Raw genomic sequence first — 15,476 nt, 5'->3', positions numbered from 1 at the left:
ATTATTTTTAAAATGGGTTTTTTATTTTTAAAATGTACTTTGTTATTAGTACTAGACCTTTTCAATCTCATTAGGGTAGTTAAAAAATACACCTTCACAACAAAAGTGCTTAATAGTTAAGTAGTTGGGGATGCAGATTAGATGGCTATTCCTCTTTGAGGACACTGTGCGGCGATTCTAGCCCGAGGCGACTCTCGCCGGCTGGCCGTGCTCGCCTACATATTTCGCCTCGCCTCGCCGCTTGTTGCTTGTTTGGCCGACATCCTTTCCTTTCTCGCTCTGATTGCTGCTCTTTGGGCCTGGCTATTTAAATCAGCTGTTTGGCAATTTGGCTCGGGGAAATGCCGCGAACATGAGTCTGGGGCACACGGGGAAAACAAATAAAAACATTCCGTGCGCGAATCTTAAAAGGTTTTCGATATTTCTTGTATAATTGCCAACGCCTCTTTGTATGTAGGTATGTTTCACTTGTTTTTTTATTTTTTGAGTGCCTGCCAAGACGCCGCGACGTTTGCTCATTATGATGCTGTAATAGACGTGGTAAAAATAAATCATATGTGGCCACCGACAGGCGGCCAAATATATCTACTCATTCAACTTGAACTTGTCAGGCTGTTAATGAATGAAATCATATTTTGCAGTCGCATTCGTTGGCGCTTTTCATGGGCTTCTTCTTGCCAACTGAGTCAGCGCCATTGGCTTGGATGCGATGCGTTCAGGCGGAACAACTTGAGATATTTTCTATTTAGACGGGCTGTGAATGGGCCAAAGGAAGCACTGCATCGGGGGATGGGCCCGTCGAGGGTTTTCCCATACGAACAATGCGGCGTATGCGTAATTTGAATTATTGCGCTTTTCATTGCGATTCCCTACGAGCGTTTTGCCAACAAGGCCAACATGCACTACACAGGAAAATAAAATCAGAAACTTTTTATAGTCGCCGGTGACACATTGACACCCACTTTAAAAATATGTGCACAAAAATTTAATCGAAAATAAATTTGTCAGAGTTGGTTAGCAAAGCAGACCTTTCTGATAATTTATCCTCTCATGCACAGGCATTTTTCCGTTTTTCTCATGAATTAAAGCTTATTAAGTTTGAATTAAGTTTGGAAAAGCAGCACATACTTTATACCTACACACATTTTATTAGCAAATGGAATTTTCGGGCCTAAGGTCATACATCATTTGTGCAAATTGAATGGGAAAATAATTTATGAAAGTTATGAAAAATATTCTATTTAATAAACATGCATTTTCATTTACACTGAAATAATGAGCATTCAAGTGAAAAGAAACATGATAATTGAAAAAAAATACACATAAATTTGTATAATTTTACAAAATATTTTTTTTTTGTTTTTATGCATTTACTCAAACAACTTTTTTTGTTAAAACTATTTGTAGCGATTTAAACTGAGATAAAATAACCTTTTTTTAATCAAAACGGAAATACTGAGGAATCTTATAATTCAAAATGGGCCATAAATGTCGATTATACTTTACTGTGCATGTGGAGGGCTGTTCATGTGGGCATTATTTTCCCACACAAATTAGCCAAGTGTGAGGCTGCACTGTGGGGCTGCAGGGCAGCGATAAACTCCATTGCTTCGAAATTAATTCTGCGCAAAACAATGAGCCCGCAAAGAAATCGGGTCCTTCTGGTCGCCTGAACTCACTGTCGTTGCAGCCGAGGGGATGTTGTTGATTCCGGGCTGCATATGCGTGCCAGGACCTCCTCCTCCTCCTGGGAGCCGAGAGCTAAGGATCCACATTATTGTGCAGGCAGGCGGAAAAGAAGGAGAACCCAAACTTATAATCGGCTCTTTCTCTATCTGTTTGTGTTTTGGGTCGGTTGGCCACAATTCATTACCGAGGAGGGTCTGCGGTTCCCAGGGAGAAGGCATTGCGGTGGCTCTGAGAACGGTTTGCCTATGCGTGCGGCCTCTTTGATTGTCAGCCGGCAATTTCGCCAAAGGCATAATTGCTATCTATGCCCATTATTGTGGTCCCCACAGATGTCCCCGCTGGTTCCCATCCCATCCCGCCTCCTGGAAAATGCTAAGATGCTAAATTTAATGATGGAATTCCTCGAGAGGCTCATGTTGCACACGGCCCGGTCAAGTTTCGTCCCTGATAATTTGCAAATCCTTGCGTCAATGGCCATGACAATGATTATGCCAACGAGAAACTTTTCGGTCGTCATTGTTTCCTTAGTGACTTTGTACCTCGGGCCCGACTCCGCACTTGCAGCACTCAGCCCGCCTTAGCGCTTTCTTTTCTGCCCAAAAAGTTTACCAAACAAAACTTTTCCATTTACTCGGCCAGATGAACTGTGCGAGTACTTGTGACGTGCATTTCCACGCTGTCGCCACTGAGGTTTGTTCCTTTTGACGGCTCCGGTGGCCGCCAAAAAAGCGGTAGACAAAAAGGCCAGGATGTGGAATGAGTGGCGGGAGGGGGCGGCGTTGTCACCTGCATTACAATGAAGTCTACCAGCGGCAGAGTTACAATTCAAAATCGAAACAGCGATACCCTACTTCCAGATTGATCCTATGTACTTCGATATAGTGATTTCTTTGCCAATTAAAATATATTAGGCTTATAAGCTCTGCGAAATGATTTAGTTTATTTTTTTAAAATAAATATTTAATCTAACAGGGCTCAAAAAATACTTAAAATCATAAATAAACATGAAAAAGGCTTCCTTAGTATTCCTGAAAATGAGTTCCTTAGTAAGAGATATAGGATTTCTTGTTTTGATCTGTAATTAATACTTCCTATGAAACTGTAAGAGCAAGCTACCTTTAGAATTCACCAATTCCTCACTTATTACGCTGCTTTACACGTATTTATACATTTTTGTTCTCTAAAAAGTGTTCGAAATATTTTAGAACCGCTTTATCGACGATGTTGAAGTAAGACCCACCGAGAACCCAGCGAATAGATATGTTTTTTTGGTGGGGCGCTGTCAGTTTCAAATTCGAAATCAAATAAAAGTTTAACCTTCAGTTCTCCCCTGTGGCGGTGTGTGTATGTTGTCCAGCTATATTCGGGATTCTTTTATTATTTTAGATCCATCCTTTCCCTCAGCTCGTTAGGGAAAATCGAGTGCTCCGCCGGCTGACAGTCGCCGAGTTACGGTGCGAGAAAGTTTCGTCCTGGCAGCTCCGCCCGTACTTACTTGCCCCATCCGGCCATTAATTGAAGGCCCATCATGGCCAGGCTTCACTTGTTTGCCGTTTGTTGAATCAATTTGCGGCAACAACTGATGAAGCCGAAGTGGATGTCGAAGCCAAAGCAAGAAGTGGCGCAGGATGAAAAGGTGGGCGGGATGGGGAACGGGAAAGGAAATGGGAACGGGAATAAATCAATCAATTGCAGCAAGGAATGCTTTTGGCCACGCCCAGTGCGGGGCGAAACTTTATTTGCCCTCTATTTGCGCCGCTCCCATTGTTGTTCCTCGGTGTACGTACATCCATATATATATTCTTTCGCTTTGTTTTTTGGCGGAACTAATTAACTTCCATTTAAATGAAAAACGAGCTGCGATTTGTGCCCATCGAATGAGCGTCATAAAGTCAGTCAGGGGAGAATAATGGCCCGCCCCGGAGTGTACGCACACATGTCCGTGCCCGGCAGAGCGTTCAATGGGCCGTATACGTAATTTGAGGCATCCAGGGCCACCACCCACCAAACACCGCCCGCCGCCCCCTGAGATGCTGTTAAAATTAATGCCAGCTCGTAAGTTTTACAAGGAATTCAATTTTTTGCACCACACCCGGCAAGACGGATAGTCGTCCTGCCCTCGGAAAACTTTGGCTCGCCGGGAAAAGTGTCTCTTCTGTGGGGCCGGAAAGCCGTCGTCCTTTGTTTGAGTCCTGCCGCTGAAAATTGATTCGAAAGTTTTGCCATTAAATTGTCCTTTGTGCCGTAATCGGTTCGCCCTTTGTTCCGCCATGGAAATGCATTTCGTTTTTGGTATTCATCCTTTTATGGTTTATTATTCATTTGTTAACAGATCTTTTTTTAAAAATGCAGTAGGTTTCATATGCATTAATTTTCATAGTTTGTCAATAAATTGTTTTTTTTTGTTTTTTTCAAAGAATTTGTTTCTTTTCGTTTTCGTTTTATACAGTTTTCTGAGTGGCGGCTTATGCTTTGAGTTATGAACTATGCGTTTAATTTATTTTCGGTTTTCTTCGAATGAACTTACGCCGTGTTAATTATTGTTTTTCCCCTCGACTACTGTACAATGCTTTCGGTAATTATAGTTATCGATATACGCATACAGACTACATAAAATACATAACTCAATAAGTGTCATAAAAACATTCACATCCACTGGTAAATAATTCGCTTTGTACACACGCACACTTAGCTGCATTAAGTTTCGCTTTCGATTCGAGTTCCATTAACATTTAACATTAACCTAGGTTCGGTATTCAAGTCTTGTGTGTCATCGCCTTCAGCTGCTGCTCAATTATGCTACGTTAACGTCGAATGAGGGGATTTCCGAAATCATATACACAGAGACTATAATTCAATCGAACAACAATCAAACACAGCGAGAGTGAAACAAGCACACACATGGTCTAGCTGCAAGTTATCTTTGTTTAACAAATATCTCTTTGGCAAAAATACAAATCGAACAACTTGATTTCGTGTTTGTTAATTGTTTTAAACATAATTATCTACAATAAGTCTTATTTATTTCCCCCGACAAGTTAGGTTAAACTTTAAACTAATGTGTACGTGTAATTATAAATACGTATTTGTGTATCAAACAAGGGGCAATCAACAATCGTCAGGACAAGCTGGGGAAGACATACAAGATTTGTGATGCGGATGCAGATGCAGATGCGGTTGGGGACACCTTTCCCTCGTGGAGTACTGGGTTCGAGTGCAATCAAATAGTTATCCCTAAGAAAACAGCGAGTTGGTTATTCCTATGCTTATGTGGGGAACTCCCTGCCGAGCTCCGAACCTTTAGAGGGGTATGTGGGGACAGGACCTAAGAGTTACGAGATGCGAAATTGTACGCTACGTTTACATCTATGAATTGCAATGACTCTCCGTGTGTGTATCGATATACCTGCATTTGTCCTTTTAATCGTTAATTATTTATCGCTAATCGGTAATTGTTAATCCTTGCTTTTCGGCTTCCGCTCTGTGGTATTGTACAATTTGATAGGATTTGGCTTGCTGATTGAGTAGTGGTTCGAAATTGTTTTGGCTTAGCTACTTAGGGCTACGGATCCAGTTAAACGCTAATTATTAATGCAATTTGGCAGCACTACTCGTAGAGTTGAGTACAAGCTATACGTTCACATGTCTGGTGTAGGGGGTTCCACTGCAGCCCCTGTCCTTTGGCCATCTTTCCCGGGGAAACACAACAGGTTTCGCCCGGCTATCCACTATAATTCCCTATTTTCCCGCTCATTTAACTTTTATCTGGCCACTGCCATCGCCATTATTCAATAGCGGAAAATCCCACAGCGGAAAAATACACCCATGTGTGCCGGCACACAGAGCTGCCTCATCTTCTTTCATTCTTAATTTCATCCTCAGTTTTCCGCGCATTTTTCTTCATTTCCCTCGCCCTCCTCCTTGCCAACGCCTTTGTCTTTGTCTACGCGTGCGTTAATTTCAAAGATAATTTCACTTTTAATTACACACTCTGTGTTTGCTCAGCGCCCCACCTCCTGGAGTCCTGGAGTCGTGGAGTCGAGGAGTCCTTGAGTGCCCGAATCCTCCAATCCCCCAATCCTCAGCCATCTGTGCCCGAAATCAGGGCATTTATTCATTTGCGATAATCCACTGGGGACTAGCTGCTGCAATAGTGCACTCCCCCGATCCAGACCCGGATCCAACAATTACAGCCAAATGAATATTAAAATCCACACAATGCTGCTGGCAATTATGCACGGCGCTCGAGGATCTCAAGAACTTGGCTACAAAGTCAAAGATACGGATGTGGATATGGCTATGGAGGAGTGGGTGGGCGCTTACGGAGCTGAGAGGTCCTTGGGATTCCGGGATTCTTCTGGCCTCGAACTGGAAGAGCTAATGGCAACGCAGGCCAGGATTGGCATGTCACGCTCGCTGAGCTGCGACGAGTGGCAAATGAAAACTGTTTATGGGCGGCAGCGCCACTCGAATGTCTGTTGGATAGATAGATGGAGATACAGGCTGCGTCTGCATATAATGGGATAGGGGGGCGTGGCCGCCTCCCCTCCATATCTGTGATATGCGCATTTGCAAGGAGGAGATTGAGTTAAGCAGCTCAGGGCGCTGGTAAACTTAAATTCCAAGGCGAAAGATTGGCGTAGCCTTGATTTCTAGTAGTTGGCATTCTTTAAAAATTGTATGAAAGGTTCTATAAAAACACTCCATCTATCGCTTCTCCTTTAAAGTCTTTAAGGTGGATTTCTGAACGCCCCTCTTTAAAGGAGCCTTCCTAACTCAAACTTCTGTTTCTTAACTCGGAGAAAATGTAATTCATTATCAAAATGTTAACCTTTCTCAATTTTCAAGAAATAACAAGTTTTTAAAAACACACTTTTCCTCATTAAACGTTTCCTTGCGTAAAATGTTTGTGTGTCGAGTGGTTTGAGCTAAGTAGGCTCCACTGTGGTTTCGGCCGGATGTAGTCCCATTCCCAGATTTTCCAGCTGCCCATTAAAGGGGAGGTGGCGAATCTAGCACTCGGATCTGGGAGGGGGTCGCCGAGCAGCTAGCGGCTGTCAACCTTCAACTTTCGACGACCATGGCCGCCGGCGCCGTCCAGGGCAATCACGTGCCCAGTCGACTTGAGCCGAAGCACGCCCCTGGGAGCTGTCAAACGGCTCTGGACCGTTTCGCGTTCTCCACCCAAGGAGATTTTCAAATTATTTTCGCCCGCTTCCTGCTCCTTCTGCGCCTTTTGCTCCTTCTGCTCCTCCTGCTGCCGGCTAATTAGTAAAACTCTCTGCGAAATTATGCTCACTCCCCCAGTGAGTTGGCCTCCCCAGAATCCTTATCTAAATAAACACCCACATTGACGGGGAAGCCGTAAGAACTGGGTGGAAATTTACATAAACTAATTCGCTGGCTGATTTGAATAAGGTAATGGCGAGTGGATGTGGCTGCCGGACAGGGGACACCGGAGGAACCCAGATGCCGAAGAGAAAGCTCCTAAACTAGCTACATCCTTGCGAGTAGGTTGGCTACAGATACGAGTGCGCCGGATAGGAATAGGGATAGGTGTTGGGCGACGAGGTCGCTCAGAACCGGGGCTCACTGCCGGAGAGGATCCGCACGGTGGTGCTGCAGCTGGTGGTGCTGCTGCCGCTGCTGATGGCCCCAGTCCCCGCCTACAGCTATACGAGGTGCCCGTCCGCATCGGTGTAGGCCACCGGGATGCCGCCGGGCTGGCCGACTCCGCCGAAGCTGCTCATGCCCATCGTCGTGGGGTCGAAGGCGCCGCTGGTGGTCATCAGCAGGTTGTTGCCCAGTCCGCCGCCCGCCGGCGGCAGGTTGAGGATCTGCAGGCTGCCCATGGCGGACGACACCGGAACACCCACGCCCACCAGGCTGGCGTTGAGCAGCTGCTGCTGCTGCTGGTGCTGCTTGTTCCGGTTGGGATCCTTCAGGATGCCATGCGGCTGGCGGGGCAGCGTGGCGGTGGCCGTCGGCAGACTGCCGTTCAGGGTGGTGCTGGTGGTGAGCGTCGAGGCGCTCAGGTTCACCGGGTGCAGGTCGTGCATCATCTGCATGGGGCTTCCGCCCACCGTCGACGTGTGGTGGGTGACGTCGGGCTGCGGCACGCCCACCACCCCGCGCAGGATCCCCCGCCGCAAGGTGCCCGATCCACCGGCCACAGCTGCCACCGATCCGTTGCCCATGAGCGTGGCGCCTCCGTTGGTGGCCAGCGAGGTCACCGTCATGGGCTGCAGGTGCGCCATGGACATCGGCTGGGCGGTGAAGTCCAGGGCTGCTGGGTATTCCTGAAAGTAAATTAAGGGTACACATTTGTAAGAACAGGATACATACATGGAAAGGCTCCCAATAAATATTAATTTTAAACGGCTATTACTCTCTCCAATAAGTAAAAGGAAAAAGGATAATATATGTAGATGTAATTTTCGTAGAGAAGGACATGTTTATCCTACCATATTAATTTGATGACTTAGGTACAGTAAAGCTTTATATATTGTACATGCACAATTATGGAATCATCAACATTAATAGCGAGAATAAATATGAATAGCTAGGAATATCTATTTCTGAAGTCTGATATGAGATTTGAGTTCTGGTGTCAGATTGTTGCAGAAACAAACAAACTTTTACCAAAGTACAAAGAAAACAAATTTGTTGTTAAAGATTTCAGAAGCACACCGGAATAAAATCGAATGAGAACTTTTTAATGAAACCCTTTGATTAATTTGTGATTTTCTCACAATATATTTTTTAAGTCCCTGTTGTAAACTTTTCAACTGATTTTAATTATGTTTTTCTATTTATTTTTGGTGACCTGTATGTTAAACATAAATCAAAGTTTTTTGTTGCAGTTTTACGCACGAGGCTGTTTGACTGTATCACCCCTAAATCGACACTTTTAGCTTTTCAACACATCTGCACTTATAAGTAAAGCTCAGACTTTTTAGGGATTGGAAATTCGATATGGGATAACCCTTATCTCATCAGCCAATATGATATTATTTTCAAGGCATTTTCGGCATTTCCCAAGGACTTTTTTGCCAGTGTGGATTAAGTGTGCGTAGGCTTAGCTAAGCGGCTTCATCGCAGCTCTTCGGCGGGATAGAACTGCTCTGTTGGCTCAGCGGCAAAAGTTTTCCCATTAAACTGTCGCCCGAGATATGAAACAATGAGGGGCGCAAACAAAAGTCCGCTCTAAGCCGAGGCTCAAATACCCTGGACCTGGACTCCTGCACTCGTGGACTCCTGGACTCCTGGTCTCCATCCACGCCGCGAATCCTTTGGCTACTTTTCCCTGAAAAGACGGCATTAAAGCGAAGATTGGCACTAACGATGCCGTAATTATGACAGCGCTTTCTGCCAGCGCTCGTGTACAATACAACTTCCTGACAACTTCTCAACTGGGCGACTGGGCAACGGAAAAAAGCAGAAAGCCAACTGTCTGCGAGTGGATTCGGATTCCTCCAGTTCAATTGACATGACACTTTGTGCCAGTTGAGGAAGCCGCTCCTGTTCCGCATGCCAGAAGTCCAGCTGTGCGGGCCAAGTTTGCGACTTGAAAGTTGTACGTGCTGCAAACTTGGCCCGTGCACCTAATTGGAATATTAAGGGGCATCGAGTACGTACGATTGCGGAATTGAAAACTCTCGGGGATTAACATGGCGCAAGGACATCCAGCAACACATTAGGGACACAACACTCAACACTGATTAACAAGGCAGTGGCGGGGACTTGGATCGGGAGCGGGATCGGGATCGGGAAGAGGTCTCAAGTAGACCAGGGCGGACATTTTGTATCAGTTTACAAAGTTAAATTGTCTTCAACGAAAACTTGGGGTCCGTAGAGCTCCAGAGCTAAGCCAACGCGATTTGGGGGCTCAGTACGGGACGGGGGTAAAGGGTTTTAGGTTGCCCTGTGCGAAAACTTTGGGACACTTAAAGGCTTTTGTGTGCCGCGCTCGCTAATTCTCGGCCGCAGCTCATTATTGTTGTTACTGCCGGAGTTGGAACTTCATTCCGGGTAAATAGAATAACCAATTGGCATCTCCACACTGGCCATAAAAAAGAAACTTTCCACATTAAGGCCAACGGAGCGGCGCCAAGTCTATGAGTCCAAGGAGCCTCTCGAGCGGCAGAGGGAGCGAAAATTAAATTATGGCCCACTAGGAGTGGATCCCCTTATTTATTTAATCGGCTTCAGCTGCGCACTTTGCGCCCGCCCCCTGAATTTTAAAACAAAACACTCGCGTATCCCGCTTTGATGACAGCCACAGTGCGTAAAGTATCTGACGGATACTCCTCCCTTCCCCGGCTTTCCAGCTTTCCCCCATTCCTGCTTTCCCGCTCCTTTTGCAGCTGACAGCTCAGTGGCAGCCAGACAATGGGCCAGATCCAGATCCAGATCCCGGGTTCGCCCGCACGAAAACTAATTGAATTTAAAACTGTGCAGAACTCAAGTTAACAAAGTGAACCGTAGTTAAGTTGTCCGGCTGGAGTCAAGTCCCTGCCCTCCGGCTGCTCCGGAGCCACATATGCACGTAGTCCACATAGGGATTCCAACTGCGTCCGGCAGTCAGCATTTAACTTATCAACGCCAGCCAAATGAAACTCGAGCATTTTGGGGCTGACGTGGGTGGGCATGGGGGGTGTGGACTTGCCGTTCTCTGGCCTTGGAAGCCAACCAAAGTTGGCAATAAAATACAAATTGCCGCTTAAATAGTTACAAGCTGGTTGGACAAAAACACCGCAACGGATGGATGAGTGGGTGGGCTGCCATTCTCGATCCGGCTTTGCCTGGGTGTGGCCACAACTTGTTTTAAATTGCATTTACTTCGGGCCACTTTGCGTGCCAATGAACGGATGTGGATACGGCTGAAGACCTTGAGGCGCCGACCCAGGGACATCCTGTTGCTCCGAAAGGGCAAATCAATCAGCTAGCTGTAGCAGTCGGAAAACGGAAAAAACAATGTCTAGCCAAACAGCCATATCAAAACATGGGATATGCTATTATAAAAATGTTAATGAAAGTACACGCAGTTGAAGTCTTTGTTTAGAAAATAAATAAAATAGGAAAATTGAGCCTACTTAAATCTTTAAACCGAATCGACTCGATAAGTCCATTTGCACATTATATTATGTTTTGTTTACCTAGATTCAAGTTAACAATACTGATGTTCTGTTTTAAAAATATTTGAAATCCAATATATATTCATTGTTATAAAAATAAAGCTCAACTATTAGCATCTGACCACCTCTTCACGAATAAAATTCAATCGGAATAACTTTCAAAAGATGACCTTAAAAGATTTTGACAAATAAATCAATCAAAAAAGTAAACTTTTCCTATTCATTAAAATGATAAACGCATCAGAAGTTTGCTCTATTACACCCAAGGCAAATTAATAGCTTAAAATGATTTAAAAGGTGTAAATATGTGTCTAAGTGCAAGTAAAATACTTTAAGGTTACTACATGTATATAAAACATTTCCCTTTTAAAGGAAAATATGTATATAGGTAATGATCAAAATTAAATGAAATGGAACTCTATACTTGTAATTGAAATAGTCTTTTTGCCAGCTAAATGTATTGAAATATTTTAATCTCGCTTAAATAAATAAAATGCTCAGGCGAACTTAATAGTGCTGCAGCTGCTGAATTAAATCAAATCCCATAAATGGCAACTGCACAGCATAACATAAATTGATTAAGGAGCTGCTCAATCACTTTTCAGCGCTTTGTGATAAACTGGTCAAGCTGAATCGAGTCCACATATAGTTCGGACTGGTCCGATTCAGTTGTGATGGGCAATTATGGTGGCCCGGACGGAGGAATTCGATGGGCAGCTGGGCCTCATGCGCGCCCCTCCTCGGGGACTAATGTGCAAAACGATGCGATGCCCTAACTTTGTTAGATGGCCATTTTGTTTTGTTTTATTCCGCCCTGCGAGCTCTCTTTTTGTCAAGTTTTCCAATTGAAATTTAATTTGATTTACTGTTATAAATTGTCCTTATTCATTTACTGTCTGCTCGGATACGTGGCGCTGGAGCTGACTGAAGTCGAAACGGAGACAGATGCTCTTCGAAAAGTAATTTAGAGCTGGCCAAATGTTTTCGGGAAGCCGCACAGCCCGGCGAAGGGACCGAACTGCCACTGGCCGCCGCCCTGCTCTGTATATTTTGTAATTTTTCTAATGATGTTTATCAAATAATTCAATTTGGCTTCCACACAAAGCATTTCTTATGTGAAACGGCAAAAGGCCCCCGCACACAAAGCGGAAGGAGTGGCTGCTCCATGGGCCATGGAGTGAAGTGAAGTGGTTTATACACATATATGTGGACATACATATGGGATGTCATTGTTGACCAACTAAACCGAAATTGAATTTTTCTCCCTCGTTGACTAAAAACCGCAAACAAAAGGTTTAGTCCCATGTCGGGCGATGGCAAAGAACGATGACGGAGCACTGGCTGCTGGGATGTGGGGATGCTGGACTACTGGGCAGTGGATACTGGACACTTGATACGGCCACTCTGCCCACATCCACCACATCATTTAACTGTGTACTCCCTGGGAGAGGGACACAATTGAATAACTTAACAAATCGTATAAAGCCCATAAACATGGTCAACTGCTAAGCATAAATATTATTATATTAGCTGTGCAGCCAGCTGGTGCTGCGTAATATCCCCTGGATATTACTGCCATCCTGCTGCTGCTGCTGCTGCACTTTTCCGTTCGCTTTTCCCCATCTAATTTATACAATTATCGGGCGTCAGCCAAGTTGAGACGACACATAAACGGGCTGACTGTCATCCCACGTCGGATGTCGTCTTAGGGTGTCGTCCTGGCACCCCTTTAGTGCCAGGAGTCATCAAGTCCGAGGGGACGTTGATTCCCTGAAAGGAGCGTCGGAAACATAAATTCCCAAAATTGATTTCCCCATGTTTATTGTTAAATTTGCGGAATTTATATTGGCAGGCAATGCGACAAGCGCCGAATGTGTGGCATCCGCCTTGGAATGGAGCGGACATCGCCTGTCCTTGACTGGCTGCGGTGCTTTTCGGAGGTGGAATCCGCTCCAAAATGGGGGGCAGGGTGGCGGGAGACAGGGGCAGGGACAACTTTACCCCGGCACTGGCATTCCCACCGCTTTATGAGTGACGCGGACCAAAAACTTTGTCGCATCTGTGGGCGTTCCTCCGTCGTAAAAGCCACGCAGCCAGCTGCCGTACGCGGCGTATGCGTGATATTAAATTGTTGCCCGGGGAAAAAATTGTTTACCCTGCGCGCAGTGCAGCGACGCAGTGCAGTCTGCTTCGAGGGGCTTACTTATAATGCTTTTAAGTTTGTCATTTGTCTCTACAGTGTTGCGGATTATAAAAGTCGAAGCGCGTTAAATGCCGGCAGGGGGAAGATGCACTCTATGCTCCTTGCCCAGATCGATACATGGATTTATGGACCCTCGCACGGCGGGATGCAAAGTGCCAAGGGTCCTTCGTAAAACTTTGGTTAATTGAGCGCAATAATCCAGGCGCCGGAGGGGGCGGTGCCAGATGGCAGCGGATCAAAGAAGGTAACTGCAGATGCGGGCAATTAAGCCTGCATCTGCCGTTCGTTAAGCTTGGGTCTCGGCCAAATCCCCGCCTGCGATTCCCCGGGTTCATCGATCTGACTTACCATTGGCGGATAGGACAAGTATCTGTCGCTGTTCATGTTGTAGTAGGAGCCATCTGGCGGCGGCGCCGGCGACGGGGACGGAATATAGACGCCCTTGCTGATTAGCATCTGATCATCCCGGGTCATGTGGATGGCGGCGCTGCCATTGTTGTGCCTCGGGTGCGGCAGTGTACAGGCGTTCACTGCAAAAAAAACGGGGAGAGGGAAAAACAGTATCCAGTTAATATGTGCTTAAGTCAAAGTGAGCCCGGTTTATATGCATTGAGGCTGTTTTTTTGTGGCCAATAAGCCCACTTTAGCCAGCTCTGGGTTGATTTTAATGGCTTACCAATGCCCCGATTGCTTCTCTTTTTTGTGGGGTACGTGCTGCGCTCTACTGATTATTTTCCTATATTTTTTCCCTCACATACATACATATATGGCTGTTGCTATGGCTTAAGCCTTGATTGCGACCATAAGCGGAGCACGCCGTTTGGCCGGCCAGCCGCAGTGGAGAAATGCAAAACGCATTCAATTTTCATTTCTGAACTGCCAACGACGGGTTTAATATTCGAAAAACATGCACATTTGTGTGCACACTGTCAGCCCTGTTCTTATTTCGGTATTGGAGTCTGTAGCTTTTTTAAAGTGTGCTTGCTTGCCCTTTCAGAAAAATGGAAAAAGTTCTAGAAAGAGCTAGAAACCCCGGAGAGAACTAAAAAAATATTATATTCCTTTTTCCAAGCATATTGGAAATCATAGGAAATTAGAGTTCAGTTATTTTTGGCGCCCTCGGGTGGATGGACACTTAAAGGGTTATGAATGTCTTATGGCTAAATAGTTATAAAAGTAACTTAAATGTAAATTATTCATTAAGAACAATTCAATTTTACAAACAAATTTTTTACTGATTTCCCCCAAAAGTCTTTTTCCAAGCATTTATCATAAGAATTTAAAGTACATTTTTTTGGCGCCCCGGGTGAACGAACTTTAAATGGTTTCTGAACGTCTTATGACTAGTAAGTTATGAAAATAAGAAAGTAGCTAAATAAGCGAGTAAGTAAGTAAGTAGGTAAGTAAATTAGTAAGTAAGAAATAAAGTAAGTGCGTAAGTAGGTTAGTAAGTAAGTAAGCAAGTAAGTAAGTAAGTAAGTTGTCAAGGAAGTAAGTAAGTAAGTACGTAAGTTGTGGCGCCCCCGGGTGGACGGACATTAAATGGTTTCTGAATGTTTTAGGACTCAATAAAGTAACTTAATTATTCATTTTTCATTATAAACTATCTAATTTACAATCAAAGTTCTTACTGACTTACTTAGAAAATTAGAGTACAATAATTTTGGGGCCCCCTATTGGACGGACATTAAGTGGGTTTTAAATCTTCTAAATCTCCTCATTAATTATGAAAATTACTTAAAGTTTAGCAATTTATAAAAAAGCAACATAATATTACAACAAAAATCTTAAGGATTTCCCCTTTTGAACGATTTTTGAAAACGGGAACACACCCTTACACAGGTATATAACCAACACATGCAACAATTTGCTGCTTGGTTCTGGCCGATTTCATGTGCAAACGTTCGGAAAGGAAAAGAAAACGATGGCCATTAATTGCAATGCTTGCGACATTGCTGATAAGCCGTCCAATAAATATGCAAATGTCAATGGAGTCTTCAGTTGGCCATAAGGCCACCTGCTTGGGGCGTGACAAATTGGCCGACATACTGCCACGTTACGTGAAAAGCGAGCGACTGTCAGCTGCAGAGGCGTGAAAGCCGCAAACGTAACAAATTTGTAATTTTGTAAAATAGACTGTGACATCGCAGAATCGCTGTGGGTGGGATGGGTTCCTCAGCCCTCGCAAGGATAATTTTCCAGGCAGAGCTGCGAGCCTGCGGCTGCCTGACAACGACAAATCGAAGGAAACCTTGTGGCAGACCTGAGTTTGGGCCTTGTTCATCTTGCGGCTTGTTTACTTCCGCATATGTGGGCTGCGTCCCCAAAAAGACAGTCACTCATGAATTATTGATTTTTCGATCAGCGCCGTATTGTTGTGTCGAAAAGAAAAGCCGAACAATGAACAGTGTGTTTGTTCCAATTTCGGTCTGTGGCAGCTTGATAAT

General features: G+C 44.8%; 1 protein-coding gene across 3 annotated transcripts in view; it reads right to left on the bottom strand.

Moving 5' to 3' along the window:
• Positions 1-3,965: 3,965 nt before the first annotated feature.
• The window catches only part of sns (sticks and stones), a 62,596-nt gene continuing 51,085 nt past the window's right edge, over positions 3,966-15,476 (bottom strand). For all 3 annotated transcript variants that reach the window (XM_036813914.3, XM_036813912.3, XM_036813913.3), the window contains 2 exons: positions 13,378-13,559; positions 3,966-7,988 (listed from right to left, as the gene is read on the bottom strand). In XM_036813914.3, coding sequence (XP_036669809.2) covers positions 7,362-7,988; positions 13,378-13,559 — 809 coding nt within the window. In that variant the 3' untranslated portion in view covers positions 3,966-7,361. The remainder of the gene's footprint in view (positions 7,989-13,377; positions 13,560-15,476) is intronic.

The sequence above is a fragment of the Drosophila suzukii genome, chromosome 2R, assembly GCF_043229965.1.
Source record: "Drosophila suzukii chromosome 2R, CBGP_Dsuzu_IsoJpt1.0, whole genome shotgun sequence".
In the NCBI taxonomy this organism is placed as follows: domain Eukaryota; kingdom Metazoa; phylum Arthropoda; class Insecta; order Diptera; family Drosophilidae; genus Drosophila; species Drosophila suzukii.
The sequence above is the reverse complement of the archived record's forward strand: the minus strand, read 5'-3'. Positions and strand labels throughout refer to the sequence as shown.